The following is an 18078-nucleotide window of genomic DNA, read 5'->3' on the forward strand; positions in this document are numbered from 1 at the left end:
GTGTTACCTATGTGATGATGAGGTCCAGTATTGTAGTTCAAACAGATTGGGTCAGGTGGTTGATTATGTTAGAAAACAAGCTGGAATTACAACTCCAAAATCAGGTAAAATTATTTATTTCTCAATATACTCTGTAATGTTGACTTGTATATCTTACCTGTCTTATGAATGTATTTAGATTAATTTACCGTACTACTTGGCATTACATAAACCTCAATAACATTAATTGTGGTTGATTTCAAACTATGAAACTATTTTTGGTTAAGAATGTAAAACAGTGGGAATAGAGATAAGTATGTGTCAGAAGGAAATCTGAGGAACAACCTAGTCAGATGTGATGAAGAGTCTGTGATGAGTCTGGAGTAAGTAACGAACAGTGATGCCCTTTCTGTCGGGGCCTCGAGGTACACCTGCCTCATACTGAATGTATTTTGTTATATTTGGATGATATACAAGTGAAGTGCTTGTAACTCCTTCAAAAGGCCAGATATTTCACAGATTTTCTTCATACATAGTTAAATTGGGTTGGCATACATCATCTGCTGCTTTAAGCTTGTTTTGATTTTCACAGTCACAGAAGTATCTTTGGCACAGCCAGAATTGTTTGTTCCTAACTTCAGTATTTGTTTTTGACCCATGGAATTTCATTTAAAAATTTATTTCATGTCTGCATTCTTCACTTGATTGTTTCATACTCTAATTTCATAAAGTAGGATGTGCTTGCTCATTTGCAAAAAGCTTCTGTGTAGTAAAAAAGGAAAGATTTGTGCCAGACATAAACTGTTTGGTTTTATTTGTCAAACTGTTGCTTACATCACTTCTGAATTTTTTTTTATTGATTTTTCTCTTTTGATGGTAATTTGCTTACATTTGTTAGAAAACATTTAAAATGAAACAGCTGGTGAATAATGATGTTGGGTAAAATTCACGAATTCTAGTGCTCTGTCCCAAGTATTACTTTGCATTTGGTATAGTTGTACTGCACATTTTGCCAAATCTTTTTTCTTCCTTTTTTTTTTTAAAGCAGCAAAAGATGGTAACATTGAACTTGAAAATAAAAAATTAGAAAAGGAGAGTAAAAATGAACAAGAGCGAGAAAAAAAGGAAAACTTGGCTAAAGAAAATCCTTCCACGAATTCTGCTTCCCAGATAACTGTGAAAGGACTCAGTAATTTGGGAAATACATGTTTCTTCAATGCAGTTATGCAGGTGCCAATGTTAATTTTTCCCCTATTAAGAAATTTTTTCCCCTCATAATATAGGATGTTTTTGCATGCTTGTTACTTAACAGTATTTTTTCCCCCAAGTAATTTATTTCTGGGTTTTTAAAGAATACTTAAGGAAAGGTTGACTTTGCGTGACAATAAAACACTGTGCTAAGTATTGGGGTGCGTTAGAGGCCATGCTGGTCTTGAATTCTGCCTTCATAGAACTTGCACTTGGGTGGGGGAAACACAGGATAACCTAGTACAAAAACAAATACTTGGTAGGGTAACTACTTCATGTTGGGTAGTAGGTAGTGCCCTTTTGAAGTGATGAGTAAACTCTAAACTGAAGTACTTATGAGCCAAATAAAGTAGGGAGAATAGCATGCCATTACTTTTTGTTTCCTAAGATAGATATAAGAAAGGCTGCAGTGTTGATAGTGATTTTCTGTTTCGATAGAATGGACACTTAAGAAATACTTGAATTATTTAGGGGCGCCTGGGTGGCTCAGTCACTTGAGCGTCTGACTTCGGCTCAGGTCATGATCTCACAGCTCTTTGAGTTAGAGCCCCACATCAGGCTCTGTGCTGACGGGCTCGGAGCCTGGAGCCTGCTTCGGATTCTGTGTCTCCCTGTCTCTCTGCCCCTAACCCACTTGCATTCTGTCTCTGTCTCTCTCAGAAATAAACAAACATTAAGAAATACTTGAATTATTTAAATACTTGAATGATGAAATAAATATTTGATTTGCCTTTAAATAATTTTCCTTTTCTTTTCCATTCTACGTTTCAGAATTTGTCACAAACACCAGTGCTGAGAGAACTACTAAAAGAAGTAAAAATGTCTGGAACAATTGTAAAAATTGAACCACCTGATTTGGCACTAACTGTACGTACTTTAAGTTTTTTTTTTTTTTTTTTTAAGTTTATTGTTATTTTTGAGAGAGCTTGCAGGCGCGTGCAGGGGAGGAGCAGACAGAGAGAGAGAGAGAGAAAATCCCAAGCAGCCGAGCTCAATGTTGGGCTGGATCTCATGAGCTGGGAGATCTTGACCTGAGCTGAAATCAGGTGTCAGACGCTTAACCAACTGAGCCACCCAGGCGCCCCAGGATTTTCTTTTACAGTCAGTAATTTTCCTCTCTGAATATACACATTCTAAATTACTATCATTATTACTTCTTAATGTTTATGTATTTTTGAGAGAGAGCATGAGCAGGGCAGGGGCAGAGTGAGAGGGAGACAGAGAGTCCGAAGCAGGGTCCGTGCTGTCGGTGCAAAGCCCAATGTGGGGCTCGAACTCATGAACTGTGAGATCACGACCTGAGCTGAAGTTGGACACTAAACCAACTGAGCCACCCAGGCATCCTGCCATTCTAAGCTATTTTAAAGAATTGATGCTCATTTTCACCTTTTTTGTTTGTTTTGTTTGCTTTTGTTTTAGGCTACTGAGTTAAACATTTTCAGGCTAATAGATTTAGCTTTTAGATTTATTTGCTATGTGTATGTCATATTCTGCTGTGCTCTAGCGTTCAGTGTCCTTGAGAAAGTTGTTGATATGCGTGAAGCCCTAGGTATACGTTATTTTTTTTTTAACAGCTTTTAAGGTGACTTAAATGCTGTGTAGCCAAATGAATTTTACCCTATCAATTTTTTTAAAAGTTTATTTATTTTGAGACAGAGATAACGCGAGTGGGGGAGGGACAGAGAGAGAGAGAGAGGGAGAGAGAGAGAATCCCAAGTAGGCTCCACATTGTCAGCATGGAGCCCGATGCTGGGCTCAAGCTCATGAACCGTGAGATCATGACCTGCGCCGAAACTAAGAATCTGACAATTAACCGACTGAGGTGCCTAGGTGTCTCCTACCCTTTTTTAATTATTCATATTTTGCTCTGGCTCTTTCAGTTCTTAGGTGGTAAGCTCCTGATACTCTAAAACTAAAATAGTAGAACTGAATTCTTCATCAATAGTCAGTGACCAGGAACTTTCTCTGTTGTTCCTGATGTGCATTTTGAATTTTGAAATGGGACAGTTTTGTCAGGAACACTGGCAATGCAGGCAATACTAGCTACATTTTGGTAAAATAAATGTTTCCAAAATTTGAAGAAAGCAATTTTTATTCCCGTATTCAGGAACCCTTAGAAATAAACCTTGAGCCTCCAGGCCCTCTTACTTTAGCCATGAGCCAGTTTCTGAATGAGATGCAAGAGACCAAAAAAGGAATCGTGACACCTAAAGAACTCTTTTCTCAGGTCTGTAAAAAGTGAGTATCTGCCTTGATTCTGTTTTCAGTGCCTCAGTAAGATGCTGAGAATTAATATGAAAAACTCAGTAGCGTTAGAAGTCAACCCAGTAAATGTATTATAGTGTGGTTTATTTCTTTTGGATTAAAAAATATGAACTTTATGTGAGAATTAAATCTGCCAAGGATGTTGGTGAACCAAAGGGAAATTTTGAGAAACTGGAACACTCTGAGATCTTGGATACGATCTTAAGATTTTTGTAAAAATAGTTTCATATTTTAATAGACTCATCATTGCTTTTTTTTCTTTCTTTTTTCTGTTTTGTTTTCTTTCTTTATCTTTTATTTTCTGTAGAGCAGTACGGTTTAAAGGCTATCAGCAGCAAGACAGCCAGGAGCTGCTTCGCTATTTATTGGATGGAATGAGAGCAGAAGAACAACAAGTTAGCATATTTCGACCCGTATATTTTATGATCCCATCTTCATTAACTTGTCTGTCATTTGAGGTCTTAAGGATTGTTAAAGCAATGAAAACTAGTTACTGAGGCCATCGTATTTAACATTTTTTTTCTATACCAGTGTTTTCAACCAGTATGTTTTATCACTAGAATGAATGAAGAGAATTAGAAACGATTCTCCTTTTCATGATGCTCTGTTTTCCTTGCTGGTTAGAGCATTATTGTTCCTTGGGAGTTCTATCGTACTAGCCTACACCAGAGAGCTCCAAAGCGTTGGAAAATGTTTCTCCCAAAACAGTTCCCAGTTGCAGCGCATTCCTACTCTTACTCTGAGTGTGATTTCACACAGCTTTTTGAATCTAAGAAGTGCGTTCACTTTTAAGAGTCAGGGAGCATAGTTACATTTAGAAATTTCTGCAAATTGCCAGGATATAAAGTATTTGGGGATGTTGAGTATAATTAATAAATGTAATAATAAGACTAGTGGTAACAAGTGATAACTAATGATAATATTTAGTTTGCTCTTATATTATGTCGAGCACTGTTCTCAGCATCTTATGTGCATTTCCATACTTGGTCCTCACAACCTTTCTGTGAGGTAGATGCTGTTAATCATTTTCTCACTCCATAGATTGTGAAACTGGGATGTGGAAAAAGTGCATTACCTGGTTGAGGGTCACCCAGTAATGATGGTGCTTGGCTTTGAGGACCAGAGTCCCCTGTAGCTCTCATTTAAACAGTCTGCTTCTAGGACATGATATTTCAGTGGTCTTTCCAAAGGAGGTGGGCATGTGCTGAAAAGCTTTGGTTTGAATAGATTAAAATCTTGAAGTAAGACAGTGCCTTTGTTCAGGGGTTAGTGCTTGTTTTATAATTCTTTTTAGCTCCTTGAATTAATTTTGAAAATGTGATTTTAGAAATACTATTTTTTATTCATTAAAGTTTGGGGAGCTAATTCTTGATCACTTTCTTGACTTGATTACATATTTTCTAAGGAAAACAAACTATAAACCTTTAAAAATTTAATAGTATATATATATCCATTTTATTACTTTTAGAGAGTGAGTAAAGGAATTCTTAAAGCATTTGGTAATTCTACTGAAAAATTGGATGAAGAACTAAAAAATAAAGTTAAAGGTAATGTCTGACTTTTTGAACTAAAACACTGTAGTTGAATTCTTCTGTATCTTAGGACAAGATATTGGCACATGTATTTCAAATTCACAGTTATTAACATAAATTTTTCTTTATCACCATTGATTTAAAAAAAATATTCAGAATTCCAGGGGTGAATATTTTGGAAAAATTTAACTTTTGGTGTATTTTTCTGCACTATTGTAGTGAAATTTTTAAAGGTAGAGCTAAGATGACGTCACAGTTTTATATTTCAAAAGCTGAAACAGTTGACCCTTGAACAATGCAGAGGTTAGGGGTACCAGTCCTTTCCCTAGCCATTCCCACACAGTCAAAAATCTACTTATATAACTTTTGACTCTAAAAACTTAACTACTAATAGCTTACTGTTGACTGGAAGCCTTACTGATAAACAGTTAAGTAACACATGTTTTATGGCTAATATATATTATGTACTGTGTTCTTATAATAAAGGAAAGAATGTTATTAAAATCATAAGGAAGTTAAAATACATTTTCAGTACTGTACTATATTTCTTGAAAAGAATTGCACGTGGACCCGCACAGTTCAAACCCGTGTTGTTCGAAGGTCAACTGTATTTCTAATGAGCAGTGATATGTGAATTAGACTTGTCTGTGAGTTGTCAGTAGCTGGCTTATTAATTGTGCAACCAACTTCATTATTACTGTTTTGTGTGGCATTTAAAGGTTTAGGACAGATGAGTCCAATAGAACTTTTGTGATAATGGAACGCTTCCATATTTATGCTGTCTGATACAGTAGCCACTGGCCACATGTGGCCATTTAACCCTTGAAATGTGACTGGGGTGACTGAGGAGCTAAATTTTTATTTTTATTTAATATTAATTTAAATTTAATATTCACAAGGTCTAGTGGCTACCATATTGTAAAGCACAGTTGTTTGTTTTTTTAAGTAGACTCCGTGCCCAATGTGGGCCTTGAACTCTCACGACCCTGAGATCAAGAGTTGGATGCTCAACCCACTAATCCAGCCAGGCACCCTTGTAAATCACAGTTTAGAATCAACACATAGCACCCGTTTGCCTCCTTGGTGTCCTTTAGGGCCAGGCCAGTGACAGAATCCTGCCCTGTTGGCACTATCTGTCATCAAGTGTGTTTCTGTACAAATGGGTACACCTGTCATTTGAATAAGGGTGATACATCTCTTGTGTTTAGAAAATTGGGTGACCAGGTAGTAAAATTGTCACCTTATACTAACTTACCAAGAAAACTTACCAAGACTAGTTCTGGGAACATAGAAAAATCAAAAGAAAGATTTTGTCTGAAACATTTTCTGATGGTTTTTTGGGTGTTTTGTTTTGATTTTAAATGGAGTTCAGTCTTAGAGTTCATAAAACAAGTTACATGCGTTTTCTCCTATGTTTGCTGCTATTAGAATGGTAGAGCTAGAAGTGGTCTTGAATACCGTGTAGCTTAGCCCCATCTGTTCATGTCACTACTGGGCATATTGATAGATAGAAAGTCTCACTGACTTGCACGGTTTATTTTGCACTGACTACATCTAGGGTGAGAACTTTTTCTTTTTACAAGACACGATTGTGTTACATTGTGTTTATACTCAAAATTGGAATATGTCCTGCTGGTGATAGCATAAAAATAAAAATTATAGTAATTATGAACGGAAAAAGCCTACGGGATCAGAACTAAAAATAAAATTTTAAAGTTAGGTAAGTAAATAGTTTTAACTTATTCAGTTAATTATGTAAGGGTAATTGATAAACGTTTTTCCCTTTATAGATTATGAAAAGAAAAAATCCGTACCAAGTTTTGTGGACCGCATCTTTGGTGGTGAACTAACTAGTACAATCATGTGTGATGAGTGCAGAACTGTAAGTTGCTGTGGTGTGGACTGGATCCACGCATTAAGATTAATGCAGTGTAGTTTGTGAGTTGTGTCCTTCAGAAACAGAAGTATCTAGTTTTATAAGCTGTTCTTGGTTCAACTGCCCAAATCGGCATAGTTCTGTCCTGGGACTATGAACCCGCCCCTTAGATCTGAAAGGAGTTAGTTTAACATTTTAATTTATTTCCCCTAACCCTAAGTTTTCAATGCTGTATAATTTTTCATTTTCTTAAGTCTTTATTTTAAAATGTCCCCCTCCCCCCATGATCTTACTATATAATGTCTAAAGTGAATCTTTTTCTTCTTTTTACTTTTTTTTTGGGTTGGTTAAGGTCTCTTTGGTTCATGAATCTTTCCTTGATTTGTCTCTACCAGTTTTAGATGATCAGGTAAGACTTACTCAACTTACTTTATTTAAGTAGATTTTTTCCCCCTGTGTTAGCTTTTATAACGGAAGCCTCGTCAATTTTTTTCCAAGTTTGTACATTAGCCCTTGTAGGAATTTTTAAACATATATTTAAGATAGAAGAATTTTAAAGATTTGAATAAAAATTAGGGTAAATATCTTTTTTTTAAAGAGGATAGTTGGTGTGTCTAGAATTCTTTATAGATAATTAACTTGATTGGTATACATATAGGGAAGTGTTTTCTTCATATTAAAAGTTACTATTTCTTTTCATTATTTAAGAATAAACACAAATCCTTTAAAGTCTTCAGTTCATACATGTTAATAAGAGAGTGTCAATTTTCAGCCGTATCAATTTGGTTCCTATCAAGTAGTAGTTGGAGAAAAGAAAACACGCTATGAATATTGGATAAATCATTATTCAAATTAATATGAATGAGGGGTCCCTTTAATCACTGTTACTCAGTGATTAAAGTCTTACCAAACTTACTTTATTTTCTCTTTTTCTAAAACTCTTTAACGTGGAAAGGAGAAAGATAAAAAGGGCTGCCTTAGTGGGACAAGTACATCACTGATAAACACGAAGTGCATTTAGAAACAGACACAGTTACAGTGTGATAGAGCATGTACCTAATAACATTCATTATATTCCTTTCTAGTTAACTTGCATGTAAAATTGTCTTTTGTACTGTTTTGTTTGTTTGCTTGTTTTCTCAGTATGTGAGGATTGCTTTCTAGTAATTGAGATGAATGAATTTTGTCTTGGATGTATTTTCAAACATTGTGGAAAGTAAACGTAGTGTAAAATAGGAGTAGAAAAATATTTAGGTAACATGAAATCTTTTCACCAAGTAGTAGTTGTAAAATTTTATTTTTGGCCCATATTTTAAGAGTGGTAAGAAAAGTATAAATGATAAAAATCTGAAAAAGACGATGGAGGATGAAGATAAAGACAGCGAGGAAGAGAAAGATAATGACAGTTACATGAAAGAGAGGAATGACATTCCCTCAGGAACAAGTAAGCACTTACAGAAAAAAGCAAAGAAGCAAGCCAAAAAGCAAGCCAAGGTGGGTAACTGGGAAGAAAACTATGCTTTTCTAATTTTGTATCTGCGACTGTTACGTTTGAAGTCTGAGTGACTGAAAGAAAAGGTTGTGCTTTTTTGTTTTTTATCTTGCATTACTTGTGAGAACTTTTAAGAATTTTAGTTCATCTTAAACAGTTTTTTGAGTTCTTAAAATTTAAAAATTTAAAAATCTATAAAGATGTACAGTGAGAGGCCCCCACCAAGCCTGTCCTCTTACGATGTTGATGACCACTTAGTTTCATACGTGTCCTTCCACAGTTTTTTGGGAAATAGGATTAAATACAAATATGTAGTCTTGGTTTTTCCTCCTTTAAAAAATTATACACACTGTTCTGGACCTTGTGTTTTGTTTGTTTCTACTTAATTAGACTCGTGGAGATTTTTCTGCGTCAGGACACAGAGAGTCAGTTGTTTTAAACAGCTGTATGCTATTCTGTTTTATAGATGTAACCATAGTTCATTTAACTGTTCTCTGTTGATTTAGTTTGTAGTCTTTTGTTAGGTAATAACCTGTGCTCTGCAGGGAATAATCCTATACACCTGTCATCTGTAGAGCACATTTTGAGAAGAGGGATTGCATTTGTAATCCTCCACAAAGGTTGTACCAATTTATATTCCCACCAGCAGCATACGAGACTTGCTGTTTCTCTTCATCCTCAACAGCAGTTATGTTCTATGACTTCTCCCAGTCTGATGGAAAATACTATCTCAGTGCAGTTTTATTTTCCATTTCGTTTAACATAAGTGAAGTATGTTTTTATGTTTGAGTCATTTGTGTTCCCTTTCCTTTGCAGTATTGTCTTCTGTCCGTTCTCCATTTTTCTTTCATGGTTTAACTGTTTTTAGCCAAAACACATTGGACAATGTGTCCTGCGTATTGTCCTTCAGCCGTCTGGAATTACAGATTAGCCTCACAGGGACTGTCATTTTACCTAGAGTCTTCAGGCATTCCAGTGACAAGAGTGTGCTGAAATGCCTTCCCCTTCTATGTGGAAATAGGCTGCAAATGGGAAATAAAATGCTTCTAGGAAGGAAGTCCTTTGTCGTCCTCTGTACATGAGGCTTCCTTGCTTCCTCCCTAATTTTGGGGTATTTGTTTCCTGGAATGTTCTCCTCCATCTTGCCCAAAGCAGTCCTGTACTTGTGCATCCTTGAGTTTTCAGTGTGCTTTTTCTTCCCTCAGTGAACCTTTGACCCAATAATCATAACTCGCACGGGTATACCCCTTCCTGTTGTGTGTATAGTCAGACTCCCTGCTTGGTTCCATACTAGTCTGCTTGGGTGTACCAGTTACCGTCTCATCCACTGATCTGTCTAGATCACTTCTCTTAGAGCACAGACCATGCCTTGCACAGTTTTATTTGCCCTGTGTAATAGTATTTTGATGATTGGTGATGGTTTATTCCTGCTTTAAAGAACTTTCTTCATAATTTCTTTGATCCCTGATAGTAAAGGAACTTTTAGGATCAGAATTCTGGGAATGAACCCTTCCTTATAAACTTATTTTGGATTGATAAGCAAGAAAACCTGATGTGGTACATGCATACTCTTTCTCTTCCTATTTTTAAAAAACGTTTTATGCTTTTTGCACAGAACCAACGAAGGCAACAAAAAATTCAAGGAAAAGTTCTTCATTTAAATGATATCTGTACCATTGACCATCCTGAAGATAATGAATGTGAGGTTGAAATGTCACTTCAGGGAGAAGTGGATGTTAAATCCAACCATATCTCAGAAGAGGAAATCACACATAAAGAATATTGCGTTAATCAGAAAGATTTGAATGGCCCAGAAAAAATGATAGAAAACAAAACTGACAGTCAAAAGTCCACAGAGGAAGTAGATATGAGAAATGTCAACATGGATAATGATTTGGAGGGTCTGGCCTCTTCTCCCACTGAATGTCCTAGGAATTTAAATGGTGCCTATCTGACAGAAGGGAACAGTGGAGAAGTGGACATTTCCAGTGGTTTCAAAAACCTTAACTTGAATGCTGCTCTTCGACCTGATGAAATAAATATAGAGATTCTGAATGAGAGTCATTCTCCTGGGACCAAGGTATATGAAGTTGTAAACGAAGATCCAGAAACTGCTTTCTGTACTCTTGCAAACAGGGAAGCTTTCCATACTGATGAATGTTCAATCCAACATTGTTTATATCAGTTCACCCGAAATGAGAAACTTCGAGATGCAAATAAACTGCTTTGTGAAGTATGCACCCGGAGACAGTATAGTGGACCAAAGGCAAACGTAAAAGGTATTTGGAGTCTCTCACTGAAAGTGAAATTCATGTTTAGGGGCCCGTTTTGCACCGCATAGGTAGAGTACTGCTATTGTAGTTGTATCAGGATTTGGACGGCATCTGGAAGTTCCTTCTCCTGTGTCAATATTTTGGTAGAAGGATAGACAAACAGATTGAAGTGGCTGGTGCTGTGTGGCAGCCTGACAGCAGATAGAGCGGGACAGTTCGCTCTCCAACACCTCTTTCCGTGGCCAAATTATCCCCCTGGGATTTATCACAACAGGGTCCTTACCCTTACAGATAGTGGCTACTTCTTTGCATCCTCAGTTTCCTGTCAGCATTTGTGATGGCCTTCATCTCCTTTGTATCCAGGAAGCTTCACTTCATCAGTGTACTCATGAGATATGCCCAGTGCCAGGTACTGGGAGGACAGCGCTTTCTTCTAACCTCCCTCAAATATACAACAGAAAAATACTGACAATTCCGTTTCTCCCCAACAGCCCCCCCCCCCCCCCCCCCCGCTTTTTTTGAGCTTGAGTAAGTGGGGTAAGGCGGGATTGTGGATTCCTAAGGATTCTTCCTAGAGTTGTTGAAACATTTTAAAGGTCTAGTTTTTTATTTATTTGAATGTCAATACAAATAGTAAATTGTGTTGATTTTATAGCAGTTCTGTTCGCCTTAGAGCAGACATCGGCAAACTGTTGTCCACAGGCCGAGTTTGGTCTGCCATCTGTTTTTGTATGGGGTCTAGACATGTTTTTATTGATGAGCATTTGAAAGTGATCTGATGGTAGTACTAAGTATGAGCCCCAATTAAATGGTATCTGCCCAAAAATGATTTCATTTTTTCCCTCAGTAGACTGTAGTCGTACTCATTTGTTACTGTATTAAGAATTACATCAGTGAAAAGTTGTGGGAATTTGTGGAAATTTTTACTGATACCTACAGCATATACTTAATTTTGCCTCTTGGTCCACAAAGCCCAAAATATTTATTATTTGGCCCTTTCCAGAAAGTTTAAAGATGATTGCTTGAGATGTTTGAAATGATTTTACAGTAAATGTGAATGCTTTAGAAATCTAAAACCATTTCCACACTGCTAAAATTTCTTTTTTTCTTTAGGTGAAAGGAAACATGTTTATACCAATGCCAAAAAGCAGATGCTAATCTCTCTTGCTCCTCCTGTTCTCACTCTCCATTTAAAGAGATTTCAGCAGGTACCCTTTTGTTACCTCAAATTTGTTTTAAATATTTAATGCTTTATTTGTTACTGTCTCACTATATTCCTGTGTTTCTTTGGTTTTCTGTTATTTCTTAATTCTAACTTTCAAAAAGTAGGGAAGTAAGAAATATATACGGGTGTGACAAAAGCTTAGATGAAGATACCCGTCAAGGTGGAGGAGAAACTTAGGCATAATCCTTCCTCGATTTTACTAGAATTCATGTTGCTCTTTTTAGTAAAATTAGTATCTCACTCTATCCTTAATTTCAGGTTAAAAAAAAAAAAGTCCAGTTTACTAGCTGTATTTCACAGTTAAGAAATTAGTGCTATTTTTCTGTTGTGTGTGTGGTACGTTATTTGTACTGATCCTTGATAAAAAGACATTGATACCTTGGATTTTCATCATTTTGGTGACCCTGTTTTTTTCTGGAAGACTTTTACTGTGAGCAGTACAAGTTTTAAACTCAGTTCCAAATTTCCAAAGAACCTTAAGAATGTATTCCCTCCTGTGGTTGTTATATGGGTTTGATTAATTGGGTGGGTGTCTCTGAAATAAGCACTAAGCTTGGGTAGGGAGGGAGGCTCAAGAGGATGTGTTGTACAGGAAAGTATTTTCCAGTTGTTGAGTTTTAAGCACTTAAAACCTCTGGTCTAATGTGGCTTTTCTGGATGGCTAAAGCAGAAACACTGAGAATTTTCTCATGGGAGTAGATTTTTTTTTTTCTTAAGTTTATCTATTTACTTAGCATGCATGCATGCTTGGGAGGAGCAGAGAGAGAGGGAATCCCAAGCAAGTTCTGCACTGACAGTGCAGAGCCTGAGGCGGGGCTCGAACCCACAAACCACGAGATCATGACCTGAATTGAAATCAAGAGTTGGATGCTTAACCGACTGAGCCCGTGTGCCCTGGGAGCAGCTTTCTTAATCTGTTGGGGTGTGGGGTGTGTGTTTGGTGTGCACTTCGCAAAAATCATTTAGTGGTCAGAAAGAAAAGAGTCTCCTGAGAAGACTGAGTTAGGGTTTGATGTTGGTGTTCTTTTGTGCATTGGGTGGGACTACAGTTTACTTAATGTGTACAACTTTTCTAGGAAAATAACTCAATCTGTTGTCTCTCTTTTTTTTTAGGCTGGTTTTAACCTACGCAAAGTTAACAAACACATAAAATTTCCAGAAATCTTAGATTTGGCTCCTTTTTGTACCCTTAAATGTAAGGTAGGTGAAAGTGGTCTTTTTGGGAAAATCCTTTAAAGGGAAATCATAGCTTATTTACCAGATACTCCCAACAGTAACCCACTGAAGTATGAGGTTGATAAGAATGAATAGAGTGGGTCTTTGATCTTTGTACCATTACAATTTCAAGATCTGTGATGAATCATTTGGAATATTAGGTTGTTAATTTCACTTAATTTTTTGAATCTCTATTAATTGTGGCAGACATTGTCTTGGGAGCTGAGGGCACAAAACTAAAGATCAGCAGATATATTAAGTAATTTCAGTTAAAAGAAAATTTTTTTTAATGTTTATTTGTTTTTTGATAGCGAGCAGGGGAGAGGGAGAGAGAGGGAGACACAGGATCCAAAGCAGGCTCCAGTCTCTGAGCTGTCAGCACAGAGCCCAATGTGGGCCTCGAACCACAAACTGCAAGATCATGACCTAAGCCGAAGTCAGAGGCTTAACTGACTGAGCCACCCAGGCGCCCCAAGTAATTTCAGTTTAATATGGTTGAGTGTTATAGACACAGAGCGGGGGTGGTATGCACTTAACCCAGTATGTTGGTGGTTCAGGAAATGCTCTGTGAAGTAGACCACACCTTAACCACTCTTTACAGGAGTAAGAGTTAGTGTGATGGGTCAAGAGGAAATTCAGTTTTCCAGGCACAGGGACCAGCCAGAGCAAAGACAAGTAAAATGACATGGTGGGGGCTAGGGACTAGCAGTAGAAGCAGTTGTAGAGCTTCTGGTACAAAGCTAGAGAATGTTGGGAGGTGAAGCCAGAGCAGTGAGATGCAATGAGGTTTGGGAGATTATCATGGTGAGCAACTTGGGCTTTATTAGGTATGCAGTGGGGTGCCACTGAAGAGTTTAAAGCAGTGGGGTGACAGCCGGATCTGTGTTATTATACGAGTTACTTGCTGAAGCATGGACGTTGGATTTTAGGCAGGAGCTCTCTAGTTTGGAGGCTGTTGAATTAATTTAGTCAATAGATGGTGAGAGCTTAATTTAGGATAGGAGAGGGCAAGCTTGAAAGAATATTTCATGGGGTAAAATTATCCAGACTCATGACTTACACAGGCTCTGGAAGCTGAGGAAGAGGCCTTGAAATGGATGGTAAGGGTAGCGCAAAAAAGAGTTGAGCATGATTCCTGAGGCCTGGCTTGAGTGACGAGGCATCTGGTAGATGGGAGTACCATTCATTGAGGTAGGAAATACAGGAAGAACAGGTTGGGAGGTAGAGAAAGGATAATGAATTTGGTTTTAGATACACTGAGTTTCAGGTATTTTTGAAATACTCAGGGGGACACATTTAGATGTGCATGTCTGAGGCTCAGGGCAGAGAGGTCAGGTCTGGAGATAAAGATTTGGAAATCAGTACATAGGTGATGGTTAAAACTTTGAGGCTAGGATCCCCTGTGTAGAGCGTGGAGAAAGAGAAGAGATGGTTAATGACAACTCTGGTGAGCATAGGGGTGTAAGAGGCATATGTACAAGAGGAGGACACCACCAACGATCTTGACAGATCTCCGTGTTGAAGAATTTGGACAATTGGAGAAGCTGTAGGATTATATTCGGATTTCAAATGCTTCAGTATAAACAATAATTTGTGTGCAGAATTTGAAATGATAGAAATTCTCCTATCCTCCCTCCCAACTTAAAATTTTAAAATTCTCCAAGAAAGGTATTTCAGAGCTGGTGGGCAGAGTGAATTGTAATTGTTTTTATATTATCACCATGGTGCAGGGCCACTTTTGCCAGTAAGCAGAAATACCTTTGGTTGGATTAGTTTGAACACAAGGGTATTAGGAATCCATTGTTTGCCTACATTGCCCTGCGCTCAAGCTTAAGGGAGAAGACTGGGTGGCCTCAAGTGTCAGCATGTCAGAGAAAAAGACCTAGAAAGTATTTGTGGATTAGAAGGTATAGAGGTCATGGTAAAATTTTTAAGAAGTATTGGTGACTTCAGTGGATTGAGCAATGAATGACAATATTGGAAATAAAGCATATAGGTATGTTTGAGGCATTGTTGAAAAAGAAAAGTGGTAGATCAATTTTTTTTAAGTCTGGGAAACTTAGGTGGGTTTGCAGAGCAAGAGGAAAATCTAGAAGTTAAAGATACAGAAAAGAGAGGGATTTGACTGAGCAAGACCCTGGAGGAAGCCAGAAGGCCGGGGATGAGGACATTAAGGTGGACTGTTGTTTCCGAACAAAAGGGACAGGATAGTTCATCTTCCTGAGAATGGGCAACTTACGGTTGGGTAGGTTTTATCTGTTTTCCTGAAGTGGGAGGTGAGGTCAGCTACAGAGAATAATAAAGGTGATAAGGAGAGGCTATAGGAGTGGTTAAAGTCTGGGCCTGTTGCTGTGAAGGATAGCTGTGGAACTAAGGAGCTAACTAAGGAACAGGTTCCAAGATTAGACAGTCACATGGGGGACCCTCATGAGTCCTCAGTGAGTTTATCAGTCTGCAGGGATATGTAATTTTGCTTTCTGGCAACACCAAACAGCAGCTGTTTGGGTGTGTGGTTGGGAAGGCTCATCGTAGGATTCAGAAAGGAGTTTTAATTAAAAAAAAATTTTTTTTTAATGTTTACTTATTACTGAGAGACAGAGACAGAGCAGAAACACAGGAGGGGCAGAGAGAGAGGGAGACACAGGATCAGAAGCAGGCTCCAGGCTCTGAGCTGTCAGCAGAGCCTGATGTGGGGCTCGAAGTCACGGACCATGAGATCACGACCTGAGCCAACGTAGAGGCTCGACCAACTGAGCCACACAGCCGCCCCTGGAGTTTTATGATCAGTGTGTTGGCAAGGCTGGTGGTGGGTGTTAAGAGAGATTATTTGTAAGACTGATACACATGGTTCAAGTTCTCCAGCTTTAATATGCATGTCCTTTGGGCATCAGTAGGTCTTGGGTGGGGGTCTAAGATTCTGCATTTCTAATAAGCCCTCAGGTAAATGCTGACACTGCCGTTCTGTTGCCATCTTGAGCAGTGAAGACACAGACTTGATAGGGGAATGAGGCCAAGAGAGGCTTCCTCGGCCAGGAGAAAGTGAGGACTCCAGGATCCAGTTAGGTTAGAGAGAGGGGAGATCGGTGAGAGGAGAACTGGAAGAGTGGAAGCCTTGTGAACGGAGACTAGAAAAGTGGGAAGACTTGAACAGTTCTGGGTGAGGATCAGTTGCAGAATATAGGCCTGGCACTTAAAGTGGGATGGCAGGAGAAATCCTGAGCAGCTCACTGAAGGACACTGAAGTCCCTAAGGAAGCAGACAGGACTTGGAGTGAAGGATGAAGTTCTTCTGTGAAGAGGGGGCCACAGATTAAAGAGACGACAGTATTATTGACGGATAATGATGCCCATTCAGGGGGACTTTTTACAAGAGAACCTAAGTGGAATAGTTGTCTGAAAGCAGCCCCAGCTCAGAGAATGCCTGTCCTTGTCGCCAACCATGTAGCACATGGGGTCTTAAAATAAGCAGCCTCCACCATCTAGCTAGCGGAAGTGAACCCTTGAGGAGCCAAATCTCTGAGGAACATTTGTAAACATAAGGGGTGGTTTGGGCACGACTTAAACGCGATCCTCTTGCTGTTAAAGGCTTACAGTCTCGGCAGGAACTGGAACGATAGAGCTGTTAAGGTATTTCGCAATTATCAGAGCCCAGGACTCCTATGGAAACTGGCAAGTTCAGTTACTGAAGTATCTGGGCCGGGAAGCTGCAATTGAGGCAAGTGGCCTCTGGTTTGTGATTCTGGCAGACCGCAATGGTGACTTTCTAATAAAAACCTAAGCGTGACACTACTCTGTAGGGGGAAAATAGTAGTCAAGGTCAGACTCATGAATGATTTTACATTCTCAAAGGTTAGAAAGCCTTCGCTTAAATTACCTTCCCCATGGCATCTATAAACGGGACTAGAACTAACTTCTGAATTCTCTTCATTTTGAAAGAATGTCGCGGAAGAAAACACAAGGGTACTTTATTCCTTATACGGAGTCGTTGAACACAGTGGCACCATGAGGTCAGGGCATTATACTGCCTATGCAAAGGCAAGAGCTGCCAACAGTCACCTCTCTAATCTTGTTCTCCACGGTGATATTCCACAAGGTAGGAGGGCGTGGGAAATTCTGGCATTCAGAGGATTATGGCCAAACCAAAAAATAACGGAACTTCCCATTTGTTTTCTCCTGACAGATTTTGAAATGCAGTCAACCAAAGGGCAGTGGTTTCACATCAGTGACACGCACGTGCAAGCTGTGCCGACAACTAAAGTCCTGAACTCACAGGCGTACCTCCTATTTTATGAGAGAGTACTGTAATCGTTTCGAAAAGTGCTTTCTCCACAAACAAGTTTATAGCTTTTAAAGTGGCTCTAATTAATAAGCGCTGACTGTAAAATCATGTTTAATAAAGAAGCGAAGACTCTAAGATCATGTTCACTTAAATACATGCCAGAAGAAATGTTTATTAAAATATTGAAGGGAAAATACCTAAAAATTTACAATGGTTTTGTATTGTCATAGTGGTTTTTATTCTTGCTTCCAGTTTCTGGAAAGGATTTTGAACTCCAGTCCTCTGTGCTTAAATATGTCTGGTTGATGGGTTGTAACACATCAATAAATTGACTTACCCCCAAACCTTGTTTTGTTACTTGGAAGATGTAAAGTTGTGTTCTTACTCTACCACGTAACATTTTAAAATACGTTTGGCTAATGAAACTTCAAATGTATTTTTAAAAAGTGTTGACTTTATAAGCAGACATTAGATAATGGCAGTAGTACATACTTGGAAGAAGTCTCTTACCTACAATTCTGCTGACACCATACAGTGTACATAAGCTGGGGTGTAGGCCTGACTCTGCTCTTTTTCTGTGAACAGACCCAAAGTAGACACTCCTGCGACTCTTAAGTAATTCAGTACCAGGTCCCCTTAATGCCAGCATGCCAGAGAAAGTCTGCGAACTGTCCTTTTACCCAAGGGAGCGCCAG

General features: G+C 38.5%; 1 protein-coding gene across 8 annotated transcripts in view; it reads left to right on the plus strand.

Annotated features, from left to right (window-relative positions):
- Nucleotides 1–17727, plus strand: part of USP16 (ubiquitin specific peptidase 16) — a 27681-nt gene extending 9954 nt beyond the window's left edge. For 6 of the 8 annotated variants that reach the window (XM_058731818.1, XM_058731824.1, XM_058731819.1 and 3 more), the window contains 14 exons: nucleotides 1–104; nucleotides 1025–1209; nucleotides 1999–2094; nucleotides 3335–3465; nucleotides 3800–3887; nucleotides 4961–5039; nucleotides 6815–6906; nucleotides 7253–7309; nucleotides 8218–8394; nucleotides 10008–10671; nucleotides 11779–11873; nucleotides 13004–13090; nucleotides 17041–17197; nucleotides 17285–17727. In XM_058731818.1, the coding sequence (XP_058587801.1) occupies nucleotides 1–104; nucleotides 1025–1209; nucleotides 1999–2094; nucleotides 3335–3465; nucleotides 3800–3887; nucleotides 4961–5039; nucleotides 6815–6906; nucleotides 7253–7309; nucleotides 8218–8394; nucleotides 10008–10671; nucleotides 11779–11873; nucleotides 13004–13090; nucleotides 17041–17197; nucleotides 17285–17409 (2137 nt within the window). In that variant the 3' untranslated portion in view covers nucleotides 17410–17727. The remainder of the gene's footprint in view (nucleotides 105–1024; nucleotides 1210–1998; nucleotides 2095–3334; nucleotides 3466–3799; nucleotides 3888–4960; nucleotides 5040–6814; nucleotides 6907–7252; nucleotides 7310–8217; nucleotides 8395–10007; nucleotides 10672–11778; nucleotides 11874–13003; nucleotides 13091–17040; nucleotides 17198–17284) is intronic. The other 2 variants (XM_058731822.1, XM_058731825.1) reach the window with 2 other exon arrangements.
- The last annotated feature ends 351 nt before the right edge of the window (nucleotides 17728–18078 follow it).

This window comes from Neofelis nebulosa, chromosome 5, assembly GCF_028018385.1.
Source record: "Neofelis nebulosa isolate mNeoNeb1 chromosome 5, mNeoNeb1.pri, whole genome shotgun sequence".
Lineage (NCBI taxonomy): Eukaryota > Metazoa > Chordata > Mammalia > Carnivora > Felidae > Neofelis > Neofelis nebulosa.